At 44.3% G+C, this 25,294-nt stretch overlaps 1 protein-coding gene across 4 annotated transcripts in view; it reads right to left on the bottom strand.

Moving 5' to 3' along the window:
* LOC134933032 (PDZ and LIM domain protein 7-like) overlaps nt 1-25,294 on the bottom strand; it is a 102,483-nt gene that overhangs the window by 58,477 nt on the left and 18,712 nt on the right. For all 4 annotated transcript variants that reach the window (XM_063927973.1, XM_063927970.1, XM_063927971.1 and 1 more), the window contains exons 3-5: nt 13,344-13,495; nt 11,310-11,340; nt 3,116-3,318 (exon numbers count right to left, since the gene is read on the bottom strand). In XM_063927973.1, coding sequence (XP_063784043.1) covers nt 3,116-3,318; nt 11,310-11,340; nt 13,344-13,495 — 386 coding nt within the window. The remainder of the gene's footprint in view (nt 1-3,115; nt 3,319-11,309; nt 11,341-13,343; nt 13,496-25,294) is intronic.

Genomic DNA, 25,294 nt, shown 5'->3' with positions numbered 1-25,294 from the left:
CAGTGCTCCTCCTGTTTCTCCTTGCACAAAGGCGGAGGTAGCGGTCCTGCTGCTGGGTTGTTGCCCTCCTACGGCCTCCTCCACGTCTCTTGATGTACTGGCCTGTCTCCTGGTAGCGCCTCCATGCTCTGGACACTACGCTGACAGACACAGCAAACCTTCTTGCCACAGCTCGCATTGATGTGCCATCCTGGATGAGCTGCACTACCTGAGCCACTTGTGTGTGTTGTAGACTCCGTCTCATGCTACCACTAGAGTGAAAGCACCGCCAGCTTTCAAAAGTGACCAAAACATCAGCCAGAAAGCATAGGAGCTGAGAAGTGGTCTGTGGTCACCACCTGCAGAACAACTCCTTTATTGGGGGTGTCTTGCTAATTGCCTATAATTTCCACCTGTTGTCTATTCCATTTGCACAACAGCATGTGAAATTGATTGTCAATCAGTGTTGCTTCCTAAGTGGACAGTTTGATTTCACAGAAGTGTGATTGACTTGGAGTTACACTGTGTTGTTTAAGTGTTCCCTTTATTTTTTTGAGCAGTGTGTGTGTGTATATATATATATATATATATATATATATATATATATATATATATACACACACACATATGCACACATACATACATACATACATACATACATACATACATATAAGTTTGTTTTTGGAATATTGTGCAAAGTTCAATAGGTAATCCAGTTTTAGTCAATTGCTGTCCCAATACTGTACAGCATTCAGTCTATGGAAATTGTAAAAAGATGGAAAGCTTACAATGCTGAGATAATATAAAAAATACCTTTACAGAAATAAATTCTAACATACATTGAGGTAATAGTACTTAAAGCTTCATGCTTATGTTCTAAGGTCACTGCTCGGCATAGCGCCTCCAGACCACGTTTCACCACAATGGATTTCTGCTGTACAGTCTCCCATTCTCCAAACATAGAGCTCCAGCCTCTAGAAGCAGCAGATGACGTCCCTACAACCCACGTGTGCAGGCCATGCCCTAAGTGTTGCGTCATTGAATGGTCTTCATCAGGAGCTGTGGCTAGACCCTTCCACTGGCCTCCTTATAAAACGATCAGCCAGGTTCAAATTAGCATTATCAGGATATAAGTCAAGGATCACTAATACAGGTCTTGTGCTGCTTAACGCTTCATGCTGATGTTCTATTATCTCAATGTATGTGAGCATTTATTTCAGTAAAGATGCTTTTTATATTATTTCACTATTGTGCAGTCTAGATCTTCTTACAAAATTATATACATAATATATATATATATATATATATATATATATATATATATATATATACACACACACACACACACAGTGTGTATGTATGTATATATATATATATATATAAACACAGACACATACATATATACACACTCATATTATATACATATACCTATTATAAACAGAGCACAATTAAGTACATTGCAGGGTTATGCGTTTTGTGTTGTTTTTTTTATTTTAAAGACCCTCACCCATAATATGAACAGTTCTGACGTGCTAATCCTTTAAATGTGTCAATTAACAGATTGCTGACAGGTTTCCTTGCTCTACATGCTCAAACTCAGTTCAATCCAGTATGTTACAGGGAATATTTCTTGCATCACATTTTAATGTGACTGTAGGACTCCCCCATAGGAATTACTATATCTCATTCTAAACAAGAATAAGCTTACAGATCAACTACACAGGTATCTTTATTTCCATTTCAAGTCTTTACTGGACTGACTGCCTGATATGATGATGTACAGGCCTGTATGGGCAAGGTACTCTGATACTTGTGTTTTTTTTGCAGACATGTTGGTTTTATACAACTGCAAAAACAACACTAATAAACATCTTTAGATAGAATATATTTAGTTAGTTACAGCATAATGCATATAAAAGGTCTATGAAATCTAAAAAGCAAATAAAAAAGAAGCTAATAAGGAGACTGACATTCACAGATGTGCCTACATATGCATTTGAAGATCTTATTAAGCGAAGAGAAGCTGTGTATTATGTAGGTGGGGCGGCAATATCTCGAAGTATGTATCAGACTTCTTGTCAGCCCTCTAAATATTTGAGCTTACAAAGACTAACATTGGTGGACAAGAGTATACAAGGCTTGACTCAGAGGAGGATGCAATTTCAATTGCGGACGCAGTGGAGCAATGTTTGGCACCAAAGCCTTAATGCGCTTGTGCAGTGATAAATTAGCGATGGCGAATGCACACAGAATTTATTTGCACAGTGAGTGACAGCAGTCAGCATTTCAAAGCGGTAATGGGGAGGCTAGAAAAATGCAGGCGTGTCGGGACCGTTTTCTGCTGTAGCCAACCACTGCAAATTTGTACGCAGCTGGACAGGAGTAGGCGTCCTAGGTGAGATACTCATTCTGGAACAGCATTTGACTTATCAAAGGTCTGATGGTGCAAATTCTGTTCCCAATGTTTCTGCTTTTCTATGTAAGTGGGAGATGTGAGAAGCAGGCGTCTCTAGACACAAGATGGAGTCGGAATCATTAGCATATATTTACAAGTCTGCGTACGAAATTGCAGCTGCGCATGAAACTGTGAGCACGTCTGAATCAGGATCACAGTATGGTGAACAACAATACATAAAAAAATAGAACTGAAACATCTTAATGGCCTGATATATAAACATTTACATTTCTGGATGTTACAAGTTGCATTTTCCAGTTGTAAAAACACGCAATATAGATTTAGTAGCCATTTACCTTAAACTATGTGAATATCTTAGCAGAGGCCTCATTGCTATTTATAAACACTTACTGCCATCTCTGCTTGGTGTATTTTAAGCAAACAGTTGTGTGCTTATAAATATTAATACATATTAAAGACAAGAAAAAGACCTGTAATACACAGTGGCCCAAATGTATTAAGCCTTAAAAAGTGGAGAGTGATAAAGTAGCAGCCAATCAGCTTCCTAGCTGCCATGTCACAGGCTGTGTTTGAAAAATTACATGAGCTCGTTGGCTGGTCATTTATCACTCTTTATCTGTCTCCACTTTATCACTCTTTAAGGTTTAATACATTTTAGCCAGTGTTCTGTAGACCATTGAGAATGCAGGGTAAAATCACTGCCAAAAGGCATTCACATACCCGTTCTGATGCTGGGCTCGGGGTGTCGGGCTGGTGGTATAGGCTGGCGGAGGGGGGTTGTAAGTCACTGGCTTGGTGACCTGAGCTGGCCGAGAGTTGTCTGGGGGTGGTGTGCCAGCACCAAACGGCTGGGCGGTTTTGTTGAGAGCTGTGCTCGGTGCAAAGTTATACTTCACGCCTTGGGCATCAGGAGAAAGCACGCCCTTTGGGAGAAGACAAGGGGACAAACCAGGCATCATGCAGCCATACTGAGCATTCTGTGCCCCAACCCCCTTACTTCACACATCCTCAAAATTAGGTGACAATGCTATTAGAAGAGGGGCTGGCGCCAGACAGGGGATTAGTGCATGCAAGGTTAGAGATGAAACATACACATACAGCCCATATAAATGGATAATAGGAAAGAAATAGAAAATACTGTATGCGGAACAAACATGCTCCATTAAAGGGGCTTTATCACAGTGAGGCCAAGGGTCACAAGTAGACTAAATAGGCATAGCAAAATAACATATCGCATGCAAATGAAAATCACATAATGATCACAGTATATCAGAACTAACAAAAAACTCCTACATAATAATCTTTCATAATACATTATGCTTCATCCTTCCCAGCTTGTCACAGACAGTTCCACTAATTTTAGATTTATAATATATGTATTTTTTTTAAATAGCCTTACATCAATGGCCTTTTAGAGACCTCTGAGGATGTCTAACCCAGAGTCAGTTACTAGGTTTATGTTTACAGCGTATATGTACAGTAAATACAGTGAGTGCATCCACTGCACAGCCCATGGGTGAGGGGTACCTGGCAATCCTAAATTACTCCCTCCCCTTAGGTGCCCATTCTGCTCTCAAAAGGAAAGGCATTTTCGTGCCCCTACACAAAATTTTGCCAAGGAGCCAGGTAACGCACTTTTCTGTTCTTGGTATACACAATACTCTTATGCTGTATGTCTCTTTGTTACCTATTTACCTTGTAACCTGTCATGACAACAGCACAGTGTCATGTACAGTACAATGCTATGCAACTTAAGTAGGAAAATAGGATTTTGGTACTTACCAGGTAAATCATTTTCTTTGAATCCATAGGGGGCACTGGAGTACTCTTGGGATATGGACGACTTCCGCAGGAACAAGGCACTGAATAATTAAATTTAGAACTCTCCTCCCCTCCATATCCCAGAGTACCTCAGTGTTTTTTACTGAGCCGAACAGGAGCTATAGAGAGGTTGACAATGGAGAATTACATATAACATAACGGACAACAATAAAGTTGACACATAACATGACTGACGACTAAACAGTTGGCACTATACCCGCTAGAACTTGAAACTTGAACCAGTCGGTGAGAATGTGTTACCATAAGATCCCCTGAACTTACCGCATACCAGGTAAAACTGCTCTGGGTGGGCGTCCAGTGCCCCCTATGGATTCAAAGAAAAGGATTTACCTGGTAAGTACCAAAATCCTATTTTCTTTTTCATCCACTAGGGGTCACTGGAGTACTCTTAGGACGTACCAAAGCTTCCCCCGTGGGCGGGAGAGCAGTTTGGCACCTGTAACACTAGGCGGCCAAAGCTAGATGCTGATGCCGCAAACGTATCAAATTTGTAAAAGCGCACAAACGTGTGCACTGATGACCACGTAGCCGCACGGCAAAGCTGCGTCGTAGAAGCCCCACGACTAGCTGCCCACGAAGTTCCCACAGAACGTGTGGAATGAGCTGTTACTGATGTGGGCGGCTGTAACCTAGCATGAAGGTAAGCCTGACGTATGGTCAGTTTAATCCATCTTGATATGGTCTGCTTAGAAGCTGACCAACCCATCTTGGCAGCATCATAGAGAACAAACAACGTATCTGTCTTACGAACTGTAGACGTTCGGGATACATAAACGCGTAATGTGCGTACCACATCCAAGGTTCCAGAATTTCATGTCAACACAGGAACTACTATTGGTTGATTGATGTGAAAAGATGACACTACCTTTGGTAAGAAAGCGGGATTCGTCCGAAGTTCCGCTCTGTCATCATGAAACACCAAATACGGTGGCTTGCATGACAAGGAACCCAAATCTGAAACACGCCTCGCCGAAGCTAAGGCTAGTAGAAAAATTGTTTTCCAAGTGAGAAACTTAATATCTACTTGTTGTAAGGGTTCAAAATATGAAGACTGTAAGAAATCTAAAACCAAAATTCAAGTCCCATGGCGCTGTAGGTGGAATGAATGGAGGCTGTACTCTGAGGACACCTTGCAGAAAAGTGTGTACAGACGGCAAAAGAGCCAATCGTCTTTGAAAGTAAATTGACAAAGCAGATACCTGCACCTTTAGTGTAGATAAACACAGTCCTCCATCTAACCCAGTCTGTAGAAATAACAAAAGACGGGATAGCTTGAAAGATGATGTCGGAAACTTCCGATCTTCACACCAAGCTATATAGGCACGCCAAATTCTGTAATAATGAGCTGCCGTAACCGGCTTCCTAGCTCGTAACATGGTTGGTATAACCGATTCTGGAATGCCCTCTCTTCTTAAGAGAGCGGTCTCAACAGCCACCCTGTCAAACGCAGCCGCGCTAAATCGGGGTAAAGGAACGGACCCTGTTGTAATAGGTCCGTACGTAGTGGGAGCGGCCAAGGATCGTCTGCGAGTAGTCCTCAGAGATCCGAGAACCAAGCTCTCCAAGGCCAATGAGGCGCCACTAGTAGGACTGTGACTGACTCTCTTTTGATCCGTTTTAGCAACAGAGGGAGCAGCGGAAACAGTGGAAACAGATACACGAGGCTGTACGGCCACGCGATGGTTAGAGCATCCACCGCCACTGCCTTTGGATCTCGCGTTCTGGACACATACTGGGGCGTTTGGTGATTGTGGCGAGATGCCATCAGGTCCACTTGAGGGTAACCCCACCTCTGGACCAACATGTGAAACACTTCTGGATTTAATGCCCATTCTCCTGTATGAAAATCCCGACGGCTGAGATAATCCGCCTCCCAGTTGTCCACTCCCGGAATGAACGCTGCCGACAATATCACTTGGTGACGCTCGGCCCAATTGAGGATTCAAGCTACTTCCCGCATTGCCATGCGGCTTCTCGTTCCTCCTTGTTTGATGTATGCGACCGCCGTCGCATTGTCTGACTGCACCTGAACAGTCTGAGACCGAAGCATGTGCACTGCTTGTCGTAGTGCATTGTAAATTGCCCGCAGTTCCAGTACATTTATAGACAGCAATCTTTCGTGATCCGTCCAGAGACCTTGGAGCTGACAATTTTGAACTACAGCTCCCCAACCTCTAAGGCTCGCGACCGTCGTTAGAATTATCCAATTCCAGGTGCCGAACCTTTTCCCTGCGGTTAGATTGTGTACTTTGAGCCACCAGAGTAGAGACACTCTGGCCCGTGGCAACAACCTCACCCTGTGGTGAATCTGCAGATGCAAGCCAGACCACAGTGCGAGCACATCCAGTTGAAAAGGACGTGAGTGAAATATCCCGAACTGAAGCGCTTCGAAAGCCGCCACCATTGTGCCTAAGAGGCGAATGCACAAATGTACCGAGACTGTGCGTGGCTTGAGCACTAATTGTACCAGATGACGAATGACCTGTACTTTCTGTTCTGGTAGGAAAATTCTTTGATTTACCGTATCGAGAATCATACCTAGGAATTGAAGTAGTTGAGACGGAATCAGATGTGATTTCTTGAAGTTGACAATCCAACCGGCTGAACCAGTACATTGTACGATAGCAACGCATGTTGGAGGAGCATCTGGTGAGACGGAGCCTTGATGAGCAAATCGTCCAAGTACGGAACTATTATCACTCCCAGGGATCTGAGATGAGCTATCATCACATACATCACCTTGGTGAATACCCGAGGCGCTGACGAGAGGCCAAACGGTAGAGCCTGAAACTGATAATGGTTCTGCCGTATTGCAAACCGCAAGAACCTCTGATGAGGTGGCCAAATCGGAATGTGTAAGTACGCATCCTTGAGATCCAGTGCAATCATGAATTCCTGTGGCTCTAAACCTGCAATTACTGACCGCAGAGATTCCATCTTGAATCTGTAGTAAGTGACGTACTGATTGAGACCCTTTAAATTCAATATTGGCCTGACCGAGCCATCCAGCTTTGGTACCACAAACAGACTGGAATAATAACCCTGACCTTGTTGGTGTACAGGGACCGGAATCAAAACTGCTGCATCCAGCAGAGACTGAATGGCAATTTACAGAACCGCCCTCTTGTCGTCCGACACAGGCAGTCCGGTCTTGAAAAACTGCAGTGGCGGGAGACATTCGAACTCTATTTTGTAACCTTTTAACACTAAATTGCGGATCCACCCATCTGTGGACGTCTGGAGCCACGCCAACTGGAACGTCTGAAGGCGTGCTCCCACAATTGGAGATCCGAGATGGGCTGGGAGCCCGTCATGCCACTGGCTTGTCAGTGACCTTAGCGTCCTGACGACTGGTGTTGGTTTGTTGGAAACCACGTACTCGACCTCGTCTACCAGGCGTGGCTGTTCCTCTGCCACGCCCGCGAAAGGACTGAGGTCTAAAGGATTTGAACGCAGGTCCAGAGTATCTCCGTCTAGGTACTGTTGGAGGCAATAGTAAGAAAACAGACTTTCCTCCCGTGGCCTCAGAAATCCATTTGTCCAATTCAGGACCAAACAACTTCTTGCCACCGTAAGGTAACGCCTCTATACCTTTTTTGACCTCCGCCTCCGCTTGCCAAGACCGCAGCCAGAGTGCTCGTCGTGCTGTAACTAGCGAGGATGAAAGGCGAGAAGTGAGTTGACAGACGTCAGTAGAAGCTGTACATAGATAATCAGCAGCTTCCCAGATTTGATCAGCGAGAAGTATAAGGTGATCGTCACTTAGGGCAGACTTGAGTTCTGTTATCCATACCATTAACGCCTTAGTTACCCAAATGCATACCAACCCAGGTCTAAGCAACACTCCTGCTGCTGTATACATGGACTTTAGCATAGCTTCTATTTTATGGTCCGAAGGGTCTTTAAGCGTAGTAGCAGTTGGTACTGGTATGGTTAATTTCTTTGTAAGTTTAGACACAGACGAATCCACCAATGGCGGATTCTCCCATGTAGCTGTCACAGACTCTGGAAACGGGTAACTAGACTTAAATCTGCGAGGTATAGAAAACTGTTTATCCGGATTCTTTCGTGTTTCTAGTAACATCTTATTAAGAGATTCCGAAACATGAAAACACATTGGAGTTCTCTGCCGTTTAGTAAAGACGACCTCATCATTTGTCAGAGGCTCCTCAGTTTCTGTAAACTTCAGAGACTGACGCACCGCTCTGATGAGATTATCAATGCCCGGGCTGTCAAAATCGTCACTATCTGACTGCTGGTCTACTTCGCCCTCCTCACCGTCATCTTGCGCAAAGAGGTCTGGCATAGAATCGTCAGAATGCAACATAGCAGAAACTGGTAAATCATAAGACAAATGAAATTTATCCCTTTTACCCAAAGTGGACTTGGACTTTTGGCAAGGCTGAGACCCCTCCGGTAGTTCTAGCGGTCTCACCCTAGACTCAGATCTTGCCGCTTCCCGCTCTTGTCGAGCGGCGGCCAATTCTGATTGCAATCCAGCCATAACCTGTGTTAGCATAGCCCATGGAGGGTGCGGGGATGAAACCGGCTTTGTAACCGGAGTCAAACTTGTATTCGTAGCTGAATTCACAAAACATACTGTACATGTGGTAGATCCATCCGGTAACACATTCTTACAGACATGGCAGTGAAACTGCTTTTTTGTTTTTGCTGGTGCCTTACTCATTATGCAGACAGACAACACAAAATACAAAGACAGACAACTTGCACGACTCAGTAAAATTGTACTAAGGTGTCTCTCTCTCTCTATATATATATATATATATATATATATATATATATATATATATATATATATATATATATATATATATATATCTAGCCAAGTGCAGTGCACGCCAGTCTATATGACATCTGATCCCAAATTCCCACTAACACCCCTGCGCCTTCTGTGGAGTAGAGATGTAGTACAGGAACATCTGGAATCACAACAGGAAGAAACAGGAAGCATGGTTAAAATGGCCCCCCCATGCTTACAGTATAAAACAAAGTGCAGATTATAACTTCCCAAACAGATATAATCAGTGAATATCCTGTTAAAAAAGGCTTAATAGCCTCTCTATCTAATAACCCATGCAGCGTTCTGCTGCTGCTATGGGCACACTCTCCCCCCTTGTGTGTGCTCTATCCCCCCGTACTCCGTGTACCGCTATCTATTACACGGAGCCGGGGATTACCTGCGGGGAGCTGAGGTAGAGGGAGCCGGGGAGCTGAGGTAGAGGGAGCCGGGGAGCGCACTGTATAGAGCCATAGAGCGGCGGCTATGCATGGTGAATGCGGACGGCGCGGCTCTGTGAGCGGCGGGAGGCAGCACAGCGGCGGTGACCAGGTAGCAGCGGCGGGCCATCACATAGCGGCGGTGTTCCTGGAAGCGGCGACGGGCGGCTACAAACAACAGTGTCCCCACACAGCGGGGCGGCAGCGTGAGCTGACCGCCCCGTCCCCAACATACCTGGACGCCTTGTAGTGAGGGCTATGACGGGGCTTCTTCTGCAAGCTCCGTCCAGCTTCTCCTGCAGGTAGTCCTGCACGTGACTGTGAGGGAGCTCTTTTTAGAGAGGCCCGACACGCCAGTAGCTGCTTGTAAGCAGCTTTCACTATCCCGGACCCACGCCTATTGGAAGGGGGAAAGGGATGTGGACAATGTTGTAAAAAGAAAAAATCAAAAAGAAAAATATTCAAAAAGTAGTGTGGATAACTCCACACAAGCCTTGTTGCTACTATGAGCACAGAAAAAACACTGAGGTACTCTGGGATATGGAGGGGAGGAGAGTTCTAAATGTAATTATTCAGTGCCTTGTTCCTGCGGAAGTCGTCCATATCCCAAGAGTACTCCAGGGACCCCTAGTGGATGAAAAAGAAACACCTTACCTACTATATTGCAGCAATCAGAAACTCAGACGAGATAGCCCTTTCAGAACTAAACACTTGTAAAGGAGTTTCTAACATAGTTATACTTCTATTCCTCTACTTTGTGGTTGAAAGTCATTATTAAACATTATCTTTATTTTAAAAAATACTGTATAGAATGATATCGCTGGGTTGGAAGAGAAAACTGCTCTGCTAAAAATACAAGCTTACCTCATATTCAGTCATTGTTACTTTACAATATCCATGGTCATTGTGATTACTGTATGCAGTCATGTTCGCGGCGGTCAGAATACCGCCGCCGACAACTGGTGACCGCCGACAACCGGTGACCGCCGCCCGGAATTCCTACTCGTGTGGTGTCCACGGCGCCATGCCGGGCCCGAAGCGTGGCACACTGCGCTCTCCACCGGTATTCCGGCTATCGGGATCCTGGCGTCATTCACCTGACCGCCATGATCCCGACTGGTGGGACATAGGGAAGATAAGTCCTTCACTGAGTAATTACAAGTATACAGAACTATGTTATACGCCTTTATCCAAGAATGAATTGTGTATAGTATTTAGAATTATATAAAATACACAAGTACAGGTATGTGTATGAATTTCTCCTATCTTCTAGTTATTCGGCTGCAATACCTTTCAGGAACTGGGTTAGGACAAGTGACAGCATAGTTAATAGGTTAGGGATAATTCATCCTGTTCCATGCTGTGTTCCCATGAGCTCACCAGATACATTCCAGCAGCTTAGAATAAACCAGTCTCTGTTTACCCTGCAGGGCACATGCAGCTACAGGAATAGGGAGGGGGGGCATATGCTTCATGCAGACAGAGAGGAGCCCAGGAGTTTGGTGCCAGGCTAGCCACAGCCGGAGGCAGAAAGGCCAAAGAGGAAAAGGAAATACAGGAAAGTTTAATTTCAAAGAAAAAAAAAAAAAAGGAAGGTGGCAGCCTCAGTGCGCGCTTGTGTAAGAAGTGACTGCACAGATCAGGAGAGGAGAATAAAGCAGACAGGTTGAAATCCCACTCAAATGAGTAAAGCAAGGACAGATAAAAATATACAGATACAAATGGATAAAAATAACCACATCCAAGACAACCATAGACTCTTCCCCATTCTTTTCTCTACCTCATGCACACAACACCCACGCACCATTCATGTATAAAGATGAAAGGAGCATACCTTTTGCTGATTATTCAATCCTGTTAAGAATCTGCAGAGAGAAAGCAAAAAGGTTATTTTATTTTGTTCTAGCAGCCAAACATTAAATTGACAAAACCAGGTGCTATAATTAGTAAAGCCACATAATAATGCATTCAATGGGGTTTACTTATGAAGTGCAAAATAGACGAGGCACAGTGCGAAATCCTATTTGGTGACAATATAGCCTGTCAGTACTGGAGTACCTAGTGCATTGTTTTACAGAGAAAGACAGTGGCATTTGCATCAGCCAATGGGAAGAGTTGGGGGGAACGAACAGCTAGGTATGGAGTATGCACATAGGTACTAGGTAAGGAGTATGGAGTATGCACACATGTATTAGGTATGCAGTATGGAGTATGCACACAGGTACTAGGTATGGAGTATGCACACAGGTACTAAGTATGGAGTATGCACACAGGTACTAGGTATGGAGTATGGAGTATGCACACATGTATTAGGTATGGAGTATGAAGTATGCACACAGGTACTAGGTATAGAGTATGCACACAGGTACTAGGTATGGAGTATGCACACAGGTACTAGGTATGGAGTATGCACACATGTATTAGGTATGGAGTATGAAGTATGCACACAGGTACTAGGTATAGAGTATGCACACAGGTACTAGGTATGGAGTATGGAGTATGCACACAGGTACTAGGTATGGAGTATGGAGTATGCACACAGGTACTAGGTATGGAGTATGGAGTATGCACACATGTATTAGGTATGGAGTATGAAGTATGCACACAGGTACTAGGTATAGAGTATGCACACAGGTACTAGGTATGGAGTATGCACAGGTACTAGGTATGGAGTATGAAGTATGCACACAGGTACTAGGTATGGAGTATGAAGTATGCACACAGGTACTAGGTATGGAGTATGCACACAGGTACTCGGTATGGAGGATGGAGTATGCACACAGGTACTAGATATGGAGTATGAAGTATGCACACAGGTACTAGGTATGGAGTATGCCCACAGATATGGAGTATGGAGTATGCACACAGGTACTAGGTATGGAGTATGCACACAGGTACTAGGTATGGAGTATGGACACAGGTACTAGGTATGGAGTATGGAGTATGCACACAGGTACTAGGTCTGGAGTATGCACACAGGAACTAGGTATGGAGTATGCACACAGGTACTAGGTATGGAGTATGAAGTATGCACACAGGTACTAGGTATGGAGTATGCACACAGGTACTAGGTATGGAGTATGGAGTATGCACACAGGTACTAGGTATGGAGTATGGAGTATGCACACAGGTACTAGGTCTGGAGTATGCACACAGGAACTAGGTATGGAGTATGCACACAGGTACTAGGTATGGAGTATGAAGTATGCACACAGGTACTAGGTATGGAGTATGCACACAGGTACTAGGTATGGAGTATGGAGTATGCACACAGGTACTAGGTATGGAGTATGCACACAGGTACTAGGTCTAGAGTATGCACACAGGAACTAGGTATGGAGTATGCACACAGGTACTAGGTATGGAGTATGAAGTATGCACACAGGTACTAGGTATGGAGTATGCACACAGGTACTAGGTATGGAGTATGAAGTATGCACACAGGTACTAGGTATGGAGTATGCACACAGGTACTAGGTATGGAGTATGGAGTATGCACACAGGTACTAGGTCTGGAGTATGCACACAGGAACTAGGTATGGAGTATGCACACAGGTACTAGGTATGAAGTATGCACACAGGTACTAGGTATGGGGTATGGAGTATGCACACAGGTACTCCTAGTGTGGTAGACCAATGCATAAATGACAACTTATTTTTCAAAATGAGGTTACTGAAGCAGGGTAAAGGGGCGGAAAGCAAGAGATTTGCAGAGCGCAGCTAGCAAGCCATACGGTGTACATTACTTGTGGCTCCCCATCAGTGATACAGCCACAAGTCGCAGCATGTCCTGCTACGCATAGTGGGACTTGGAGTACACAAGCCAATAGCCACAGCTTGTATGTGTCTGATGTGCTCTATTCCTTACCTGCTCAGAATTAGGCTCAGTTTATTGCTGCAGGCTCGAATCTTGTTCTGGGCCTCAATGTGAGTCATGCTTGTGGTGTTCTCGCCATCAATTTGTAGCATCCAGTCCCCCACACTCACTCCAGCCAACTCAGCCTTTCCCCCTGGTGTCAGCTGTAACAAAGAGTTTATAAGTTACCCTCAAACCAAATGCTTTATTCACAGATGAGTTGCATTAATTATTTTCTCTATAGCATGTGTTCACCTATTGTGGCTGTACAACTACGATATTGGTGGCAAAAACATGTGGCCATAACCTGGTGTGCCAAAGAGGACCTTTTTACGATGCAGAATGCAAATGACCAGGGTTGGTCTCTTGTGATCATCTGTGTGCATAGACGACGGGTTCGGTATGATATACCGCTGCACAGGATGCCAAATGTCAGTATACCGACATCGCATCCCAAGCGGCAGACTGCCGGCAGGGGGGGAGGGGGGGGGGGCAAAAGCAACAAAGCCCCTTGTAGGAGATTCTCCCTCTATGGGTGTCATGGACACCCATAGAGGGGGAATCATCTACCTCGCTGGTATACTGGCGGCAGTATGGTGCCCCCGTTGGGATCCCGGCATCGGTATTGTGACTGACGGGATCCCGATGTGCGGTATGCTAACCGCATACCGGGTGTACCTATACAGCCAGCAGCATTAATGTGCATTACTGTATTACTGCAGTGGGGAATCTGAGAACATGTTTCGAAAACACTGTTAAAATCGAAGACAAAGAAAGTTTGGCAAATAACATACAGTAATACCATCAGTAATCATAATACTTTGGTGTGAATACATTATAACGCAATCCCTCAATGCATTTCCTCACTGACGCTATATGTTAGCTGGACTTCATCAGAAGCCAGTGACTAAATGCATAGATGGAGTGTGTTGACATAAACTCTCTTCCAGATCTGGTGACTACTCTGGCGTTTCTGGGATTGTCAGATAAGCTAATTTTTCAGTATGAGTTTTTATTGAATTTATGTGGTGTGCAATAGTACATTGAAAATACTAGACCATGGAAGCCACCATTTTTTGTTTCGACAGTACATGTGAATGGTGCAATTAAGAGCTGACATAGGAAGAATTGAGCACGCTTCAAGTTTGGTCTATCCCTATTCTTTTCCATTCTGCTGCAAAAAAGCCAAGGACCCTGGTTTGTGATTCCTGTATATTCCAAAAGGCTCTTTTTTATGTGCTGATAACTGATTTATCTCTATCCTAGGAACGGGATGCAGTCAATTTACCGACAATCAAAATACCGACGGTCGAAATCCCGACAGCAATTGACCGACGGTCAAAATCCCGACATGGTAAAGATCCCGACATGGTCAAAATACCGACATGGTCAAAATACCGACCTTTAAAATACCGACAAGGTCAAAATACCGACATGTAAAATGTCGACAGGTCAAAATACTGACATGAGTTTTTCATAATTTTTTCATTGAAACCGACTTGTTCATACTTTACCATCCCAGTGGTCCTGGAGGGGGAATATAATGGTGTGCCAAGCGCAGCGAGGCACCGTGCCCGAAGCATGGCGAACGCAGTGAGCCATGCGAGGGGATGCGGTACACTTATATGGTGTCCATGTCGACCTATGTTAAGATACACACTAAAAAACAATGAGAAACTCATGTCGGCATTTTGACCTGTCGACATTTTACATGTCGGTATTTTGACATTGTCGGTATTTGAAATGTCGGTATTTTGTCTATGTTGGGATTTTGACCTTGTCAGGATTTCGACCGTCGGTCAATCGCTGTTGGGATTTCAACCGTCGGGATTTTGATTGTAAGTATTTCATACTGATCCCCTAGGACATAGGTTCTCAAACTCGGTCCTCAGGACCCCACACAGTGCATGTTTTGCAGGTAACCCAGCAGGTGCACAGGTGTATTAATTACTCACTGACCCATTTTAAAAGATCCACAGGTGGAGCTAACTATTTCACTTGCGATTCTGTGAGGAGACCTGCAAAACATGTACTGTGTGGGGTCCTGAGGACCGAGTTTGAGAACTTGTGCCCTAGGAACACATATTGACCAATATATACTGTTGCTCATACCTCCCAACATGACCCTCTCCAGGAGGGACACAATACTCTGCTCCTGTACTTCCATCTTAATGTATGATTGCCATCAAAGGTGTGCTGAAACACATTTCTTATCCATTAACGTGTTCAACACAGGTGCCGGTAATCATAAACTAAGAGATAAGTCCAGAAACAGAGCATTGTGTCCCTCCTGGAGAGGGTCATGTTGGAAGGTATGAAACACACGCACACACACATTCACTCTAGGGTTAATTTTTGTTGGGAGCCAATTAACCTACCAGTATATTTTGGAGTGTGGAAGGAAACCGGAATACCCGGAGGATAACCATGCATGCATGGGGAGAATATACAAACTCCACACAGTTATGGCCACGGTAAGAAACAAACACATGACCTCAGTGCTGTGAGGCAGTAATGCTATCCATAATACAGTCAAAGAAAAGGTCTGCCTTTGCACTTCAGTAGTAGTGCGAGCTACCATGCCACACTGCCAAAATAACATAGGCTATATGCTCAAATGAATCACTGCCCCCAGACAATAATGAAGGATCTCCAAGACCATATTTAATGCATTGCAGATACAGGCTGTGCACAGTTAGACCAGTGCATGTCTTAAGACAGCTTAAACCAGGTCTTCTGGAGACAAGCAGGCAACTTCTAACAGTAAGAGAGAAACATGAAGCTGCTCCATAACCCCTGTGCGTGAGCTGGGAAGAGGGGCTAGCGCTGTATTTATAACTCAGAATTGTACACCCTCAGCACTTCTACTGAACAGCCACATGGCAGCACTGGGGCCTCCATCACACCTGTCTCCTTCATTCACAGCAATCCTCCTTCCCTGTCACTCACATTCTATACAACCTGTCCAGCACTAAATGGGATTATAAAAAAATAAATAAAAAAGTATCATTAACCAACCAGGCATAAAAGGAATGAGCCACATTCCTAGAAATGTCCAGCTATGAAAGCATGCTTTGGGTTTATTGCACGCCCACACTTAACAATTTACAATACAATACCAGGACCAGTGTACAGCCATTGAACAAATAGCCATTTTTAAAAAAAATGTGAGCAGACTGATCATCATAATGTGAGAAATGTTTTATCTCAGGGATTGTATATAATACTTACATTCTTGCAATACAACTATTTAACATCATTTGTCTATTTTTAGGATTGATATAATCATTGTGTGCATCGGTGACTTCACCTGGATTCCAGAGTCACGCCTCAGCAATCCACTGCCACTGACAGCTGTGCATCACTGATACTTCCAGTCAGGCAGTATTGGGCCTATAGAGTTTACACAAAGAAAGAAACCAAGAACTAGCGCTGCATAGTACACATAGAAATAGGATGGTTCTTCGTAATTCATGCGACTCCATGCACCTCATTTACCCTTCCAATCACAATCCGTAGGCGAATGCAATGATCAGAGGGACCAGGAGTCGCCCCTCTAGACCAGAAACACCATAGCTAGCACTGTATAAGTACTTCCACTTCCTGGTATTGAAATGCAGTGTAATGTTTAGGCTATTACATGACTTGGGGCCTGATTCAGAGATGTACGTAAATGCAGTGATGAATTTGTTCTATGCCATGTTCTTTATAAAGCCAGCTGTGTTCTGTGTTTCAAGGCAGATATATATACACAAGCAAAATGATATTACAAATGCAGCACTCTGAGATTTTGAGCTGAGGCACCCCTCCCATCTGTGTGAAGTACCCAATGTGCCAAAGGTTGATGTACCCTTTAATAAATTCGGAGTATGATAGTACAGACCATCTTCTATTGAACCTACATTCCCTGAGTTTAGTTGTATGATAAGCCAAAGCTAGCACACATAAATGTTGTTATGCCTCCCTATAGACTATTCCTGCAGAATCCCTGTAAAGTACAGTATAACAACAGGTTTTGAATCAATATAACACATTGTCCTCAAGAGGCTCGCTGGACAGAAATAATGTCAAGCACATCAGCCAAATGCTTTAATGGTAGATGGTATCTGATGATTGAAAAAGATAAGGGCAACAAAGTCTGTTCCGTCATCTCCAGCATCAGTGTGTTAATTAAAGACATACACAAGACGCTTGGAGGACAGATGTAGTGTGACTTTAATGTGTGATTTTAAAGCATGTCATGAGTGGGTGGCGCGGAAAGGAACAAGCTGTACACGCTGCAGCTCCAAGAGGAAGAGATATTAATAGGAATCATATTGGAGGTGCTTGAACTGTAAAATCCAGTTAACTAAAATATCAAACATATTTGTTGTTTAGTCAGGATCAAGAAGCACAGGAGGATTATTAGGCCAATAAGCAAATGTATCAAGCAGTCTGTGCCAGTTATACCCCTTTCACACTGAGCTAAAAACCCGGGATACTGCAGGGGCAACCCGGGTCCTGGCTGTGTGAAAAGGTCTTCCCGGGTCCAAATTGTTGGTGCCTTGACCCTGGTCCAGGGTTATTTCCGGGACTGACCTGGGTAGCCTGCGGTATGAACGGTGCTACCCGGGTTATTGGACTCTGATTACCTTTCAAAAGCAGCTGATTGGCTGTTTATTCTTTAGGTCCGCCTCAAGGGAGTGTCTAATTGGACATGCAGGGCAGACAGTCTTAAAGGGAATAACCCAGGACCAAGGTGTAGTGTTAAAGTGGTATCAGAGCTGTGACCCAGGTCCAACCCATATTACTGCGGTTACAGTATTTATTCTGAATTCATTGGTGTGTGTGTGTGTGTGTGTGTGTGTGTGTGTGTGTGTGTGTGTGTGTTCGACCATTCCACCTGGGACCAGATATATATGTTTGTGAACCAATAAATTAATAGTACATAACCTATTGATATGCAAAGTTGCCACCCACGAATGTATAGCTAAACCATTAATGCTTACGTACCTGATCAGATGTATGGAATTGAGGACACAGCCAATAACTGAACTATAGTCGGCTATCAAATGTATTCCTACTACAGTCTCTGAAGCACTCAAGGATGCCTGAGGACCACTTATCTCACAGCCAGAGGAGCGAACATAAAGTTATTGATAAATGGGTGTAAAGGTCTCAAAAGAAATAGCTTACTCTGCCCATACCAAACCAGAATAATTCCAGGATGATTCTGCCTCCAATTATCATCATTAGTATGTACTTTCATCTGTCCTATAGTAGATGCAAAAGATACACCTCCTAACATGAATATTTCTGCAGGTCTACATGAGATGCTTCTGCATAAACGAGGCTTTAGAACAAACCTTAGTCCCACCGGAGGATACACCATGCTAACTGGCGTAGTATTTTATGCATCAGCCCTAGCAAGAGATGCTTGCTGACAATAAAAAATGGCTCCCAGAAGCACAGAATGCTTAGTGCGAATAGAGGTTCCAGTACATAAAACGCTAACACCAGGAGAAGACTGGGAAGGACATTCGTTTTCCAGAAACTGAAGTTGCTGTAGTGAAATGGGAAATTGCTGGCATAAACAATGTACTGGCATGATTCATATGGGGCACTGCTGGTACTGTGATCTGTAGATGAAGGACTATTTGAAGTACCTAGGATCTCCCTGAATTCATATGGGGGTCCAGCTTGTTGCTTTGTGGCTCAGACTCTATGGAACCCACTTCCACGCACAGTCCAAGGACTAGTATTCTTCAAAACCAGACTCAAGCCTTTCCTGTCTTCTCACACATTTCCTTAATGTCCCTTTAGTTTTAAAATAAATGCTGTGTTCTCTTTTCTGTTAGGTTTATTTTGTATTTTGTGTTGTAGATGCAAATGTAGAGCACTTTGAGTCCTATTGTGAGAAAAGTGCTACATCAATAACATTATTATTATTATTATTATTATTACTACTATAATGAATAAAGTTAGCAGCTCTGAAGATTGGGAGTAAATAAATTCTAGGTCAAGTGGATAGCTTGGTGTGCTGGGCAGACAGAGGAGGTCCATGATTATCCTTTGCCCCCAGGGTCCAGTATGCAACCTCTTATACTACAAAATGACAGGATTTGCTTATTACTGCATGTCGTGTATTATTACATACGTGTTTAGATAATTCCGTGACTGAATGATGGCTCAGCCCATCTCTGAATGCGCTATGGGAACCAACCTCACTATCATCCATACTATATACCACTTGGCACATTCATTTAAATGTACCTCAGTGGTCTTCTTGGAACATAAGGGGACATGTACTAAGCAGTGATAAAAGTGGAGAAGTGGCCAACGGCAACCAATCAGCTGCTCTGAATACTTTTAAAGTATGCAAATTATAAATGTTACGTCAATGCCGATTGGTTGCCATGGGCAACCTCTTCACTGGCTCACTTCTCCACTTTTATCACTGCTTAGTACATGTTCCCCTCTGTGTACTACTGTAAATGTAGGCCTGAATTACAGCTGCAAGACCTTGCCATAAGGACAAACTCTGGAAGATATAGCCCTTACAATTGTACTTGTTTGCTTACGTATGTGCTATTAGCCAGATGCCATGTCAGTGTAAGTGAGGCTTTCGTAAGAGTACAGTACATACACAAGTTTGCAACTTAGCATTATTTCCATTTCAAAGTCTTTTTTGGGTTTTTTCCCTGCAGCTTTATAGATTTAGTCACCATGTAGATGTGTCACTGTCCCCCATGATACGCTCTACTTCACACTTATAATCAACCACAGAGCACAAGTGCCTACCATCTAATTTGTGGTACTGGTGACGCAAGTCACACCAGCAGACTCTGATCTACGACGAGGACCACCTACTCCACAATGTGAGCGGGGGAGGAGGGAACTAGACCTTTTAACAGGTCTCCTGGCAACAGTTACCTATTTCACTTAAGCTATGCCCTTGTCTCCCAGGCTCTAGCATGGCTTGGCTTGAAATAGCTCTGCTCGAAACAGTAACCTGTTGTGCTCTGTGCAACTAAGTCTATTTTAAACTGCCAGCAGGCATGCAAAGCCTACCGACAAGCACTTCAGGGGGATGGAGTCTTTTATATTGTGAAAGCACTCTGTCGAACGTCACCTTCCCTGTAGCACATGCATGAAAGGTGTGAGCTTAGATATATGAAATGTCTAAAATACAACCAGAAGAAGAGGGGTTTATCCCGGTCATTCATTGCAAATGACACTTCTATGTGAGGCTAGTCTTAGCATCTTACTGTAACCCATCACCAAGGAAAAACCCTTTCTGAGCAGACGGCTTTCGTTGCAGCGCCAAGTGCAGCAAGCCCAATCATGGTAAGTGGCAGCATAACTATGACCTGTATTGCTGTAGTGACAATACAGAATTAGTTAGCACTGAATACTGATAAATAAAAGCCTATATCTCATCAAATGAAAGATCTGTAGTGATGCTAGATGTAATCATACATCATATTTGTTGTATATTACATATTACTATTATTATCCTACTCTTTTAAGAAACAAAATGTTTGTGATTGCTTTTCCATACATACAATTAAAAGCCACAGTCAAAAACACCAACTGGGAAAGTCATTACCTGAGAGCAGGAGGTCACAAGGTGTCGCTGTTTACTTTCCAATCATAAAATCATGCTCTGACACAAGTTATAACTGACAGCTGGCAAAACACAGCCAGTTTATCAACCCTCAGAATGGAAGGGACAGAATGTTTGGGATACAATGACTGCATGTAGATCAGCTATCTGCTCACCATTGAGGCACAGCTCTCATTTAACCAAACATTACAAATATCCAGAAATACTGTCTGCTGCTGTCTCCAGTCTTACTATCGGACTCTCTACAGATTGTGGGTTTTTGTTTTTTATATGTAACCCACCCACTTCAAAACAGGATATACAAGGCATGCAACTGTCCTTCAAAAGTACAGCATGCTCTTAGAGAGAACTTATTTCTCCCAGGGCCCTGCGTGCAGCCCCATGACACACAGACACAGGCAACAGCATTAAGGCTGGGGCCACACATAGCGGCCACCGGAAGGCGCGGGCACATGGGCGTCTATGCAGGCGCCCACACATGTGCGGCAGTCCCGCCACCGCTGGGTTCGAACGCAGCATGCTGCGGAAGGCCCGGACGGCAGGACAACGGGATTTCAATGTGAACACATACATTTCAAAGTATGTGTTCACACAGTGCTGCTGTGCCACACTGTGTTACATTGAAATCCTGTGTGTCACTGGTCAGATCCTGTTTTGCAGCATGCCACAGAACAGGATCCGTGTGAACACAGAACCCCCCTCCCAGCCAAGCGGGTGCTGTTCAGCAGGACCCACTTGGCAGCTATGTGTGGCCTTAGCCTAAGGGGCCAATATATCAATAAATATTTGCAGCATAATCCCTGAAAACAGCCTTTTTCAGGGGTAACTGCAAATATTTAGTATCAGCCCTATGTATGAAGGAGGGATTGCAGCAGATATCTCATATCTGCAACAGTCCCTACATTTCAGACAGCAGCTGCAACCACCATATGTTTCTATGGAACATGCAATGCCGTCAGATTTACCAAGCTCCGTAAAGCAAAACATTCCATAGATTGGCCCCCCACAGCTAACACCATCTGAAGATGGCGTTGGCCCATTGTAGCTTCTGGGCTACACTTCACAAAACTAACCAGCAGGAGGTTCCTCTGGACCCTCAATAGATAGACACCATATGTTAGACAGACATTAGGTCGACAGGGTCAAAAGGCAGACGTAAAATTGGTCGACAGGTTTTTTTTTTACATGTTTTTGGACTATTTCATACCTTCTCTATCCATGTCGGCATAGAGAGGTTTATAAACCTTGTGGCGAACGCAGTGAGCCACCGTGCCCAAAGCGTGGCAAACCCCGCGAGGGGATGTCTTTCTACAATTGGGGTCCCAGATGACCAAACTGTCCACACAAGCCACAAAAATGGCAAAAAAAAATTGGTGTCTACTTTTTTTGTATCGACCATTTTCATGTCAACCTTTTGACCCTGTCAACCTTCTGACCCTGTCAACCTAATGTCTGTCTAATATGTGGTGTCTATCTATTGACTGTCTAACTAGACACCTTGGGGTATATTTACTAAACTCCCGATTTTGACCGATTTTGAGTTTTTTCTTCAAAGTGTCATCTCGGGATTTTTTTTTGAAGGCAAAGAAAAAAAATACGAATGAATACACCATCGGTCAAACACGCCTGTTATTTTATACAACTCGGTAATTTACTAAAAATTTGTATTCACAATCACTGCCAGCAATAGCCAAACACTGCCGTGAAAAAGTACAAATCGTTAAAAAAAAGCAGTTTTCAAATAGACCTGCTTTTTTTTTACGAATTCTGATAGGCATGCACGGATCAGTGAGATCCGTGCATGTTTATCAGTGGGAAGGAGTGTGAAAGAGTTAAAAATCAGGGGAAAAAGGAGGAGGACCGCCGGGTTCGTGACTATATCCCCTTGAAAACAGACACATCCAGGTGCATTTTATCACCACCGGTAAGAATATAATTTCTTACAGAACATTTTTCAAAATAAGCCATGTAACTTCACTAAAAATAATGAAAGCAGCCCACACAAAACATTACACTTTATTTTTAAGTGTAACAAAACATTTTACTTTTTAACGGCAGTGTACAGGCTGTGTAAGCATATGGTACAATGTGCTCACATGAAATTCTCTGAGCAGTGACAAGTGCTTATCTATTTTAGCAGAAGAGACATTATATATCTACATACAGGAATTCTAATTATACTAGTGAAAAGCCCATCAAAATGACAGACTCCAGGGACAGATTATGGGGGCGGGGTGAGGTCGCTACTCACACAGGAGCTGCCGGGTTTCTGAAAGTCCGGGAGCTGGAGCTCTGTCATGCTGAGGGTGTAGCGCTATCCTTTCATAAATATAGATGCTGTATATCTGTAATGGGCAGGCTATAATGATGTTACACTATATACACCATTACTGGCACGTGTAAACCCACAGCTCTTGCCCAGTCTGGGGGTAGAGGACACCAGTAGCCACCAGCACCTGGCCGGAGGGGTCTGGGCATGGCCTGTGCGGGGTGTGGGAGGGGCAAGCACATGACCCCGCCCTCCACCGGAACGCAGTACGGCACGCAGTATATATAGGGCAGTTGAGCCGTTTATCTGCCTTCTCACGAGCATCATAAGTAGCCCCAGAGCTGACCCCTCCTCCTCCTGGTCACCGCACTGCTCACCCCACAGAGGGTCTCACCCCTTCCTGCCAGACCTTCTTCCCCCACCAGTAAGTGGCCACACGTTTCCCCGATGCCTCCACTCTGAGTGATGCGGGACCGTGTGGTGGTTCTTACATCTGTTTCCTGGTTACCTCTGCTACTGGGGTTGCAGTATAGTATATGGAGGAGGCGGTGCAGAGTATGCGGTATATGGAGGAGGAAGGTGCCCTGTATACAGCATACCTCCCAACATGACCCTCTCCAGGAGGGACAGAATGCTCTGCTCCTGCACTTCCCTCTTAATTTACTGTTGCCATCACATCTGGTGACTCACCTCTCTTCTCCATTAACCTGTACAAAACAGGTGCTGCAAATCATAAATTAAGAGGAAAGTCCAGGACTAGAACATTCTATCCCTCCTGGATAAGTATCATGTGGGAGGTATGATATAGGGGGCACTATATGGAGAGATACAGTATGAGGGTTCAGTGTGTATATAGGGGCAGTATATGGTGGGGAGGGGTGCAGTGTACATAGGGTGTGTGTGTCTTTGTACCTCCAGTGGCTACCGGCGGCACCACAGAGGTGAGGAGCAGCGTTAGATTAATGTAACCGTAAGTGGAAATCAAACAAAAGGACAAAAAAATCCAGTCAATTTTGAATATAAATGGCAACTGCCACACCAAAAACCTACCCCTACCCCCACTCTCTCTCCTCCCAGCACCTTCTTTCCATATTCAGCAAGCGTGAAACAGTCAGATCAGTGTTTTTACGTAATTATCAGCAGGCTGTTACGTCTCCCTGAGTGATCACTTTAATTTTCATTTGGTCTGTGAGGCGGCCTCTAGTGGCCACCGGCGCACATAACAGAAGGTGAGGAGCAGTTAGCCCAGTGGTTCACTAGCGCACGCAGGGGGGGGTTTCTGAGTACCTAGATCCCCCCTGCCGCCGATCCATCATTGCATCTGAACGATTGTTTTGTTTGTTTTTAATTAGGGGAGACAGAGGATCTGTGTCAGTGATGCGGCAGCTGCCTCATCACATACACAGAGATATGGCAGGCTTTCTCTATTGCTAAGGGGAGCTGCAGCATAAGCGCGCAGCTCCCCCCAGGCAGTTTACATGGGCTGGGCTGGGCTGGCCGGGTGACGCGCCCTCTCCTCCGTGCGTCTGTCTTCCGGCTGCAGGTAAGGACTCGGAGATACCTGCATCCAGCTGAGCCGTGTGTGGCGCAGGGGTAATGGGGATTTTAGGCGGCGGAATGCCGTGGGCACGTTAGATGACAAGAAGCAGGGATTGTGCAAAACTGCTGGAACCTGCAGACTTTTTATCACCAATACATATATTTAACCATATATTTAACCATGTAGTGGCACTCACGTATTCACATCTAAAGCTCCAATATTTCGGGGCTGAGACGCCCCTTTGTCAGCTTGAACTATGAGTGACACTGCGTGGTTTGTGCGGGTTTCTTTATCAAGTATATCCAGAGGGCACCAGAGCAAATAAATATGGTGGGAGAGTGCTGGTCCAGTGAGATGTGTGTGTGTGTGTGTGTGTGTGTGTGTGTGTATACATACATACACATATCTATGTCTATATATATATATATATATATATATATATATATATATATATATATATATATATATATCTATCTGGAAGCCGGACAATGTGTAATATGATGTAAGTAGATGGGGTTCCCGATCGCTTGTGGGCCCCCGTCTGCCTC

This window comes from Pseudophryne corroboree, chromosome 6 (genome assembly GCF_028390025.1).
Source record: "Pseudophryne corroboree isolate aPseCor3 chromosome 6, aPseCor3.hap2, whole genome shotgun sequence".
Taxonomy (NCBI): Eukaryota; Metazoa; Chordata; class Amphibia; order Anura; family Myobatrachidae; genus Pseudophryne; species Pseudophryne corroboree.
Note: the sequence above shows the minus strand (reverse complement) of the source record. Positions and strands in the feature narration are given on the sequence as shown.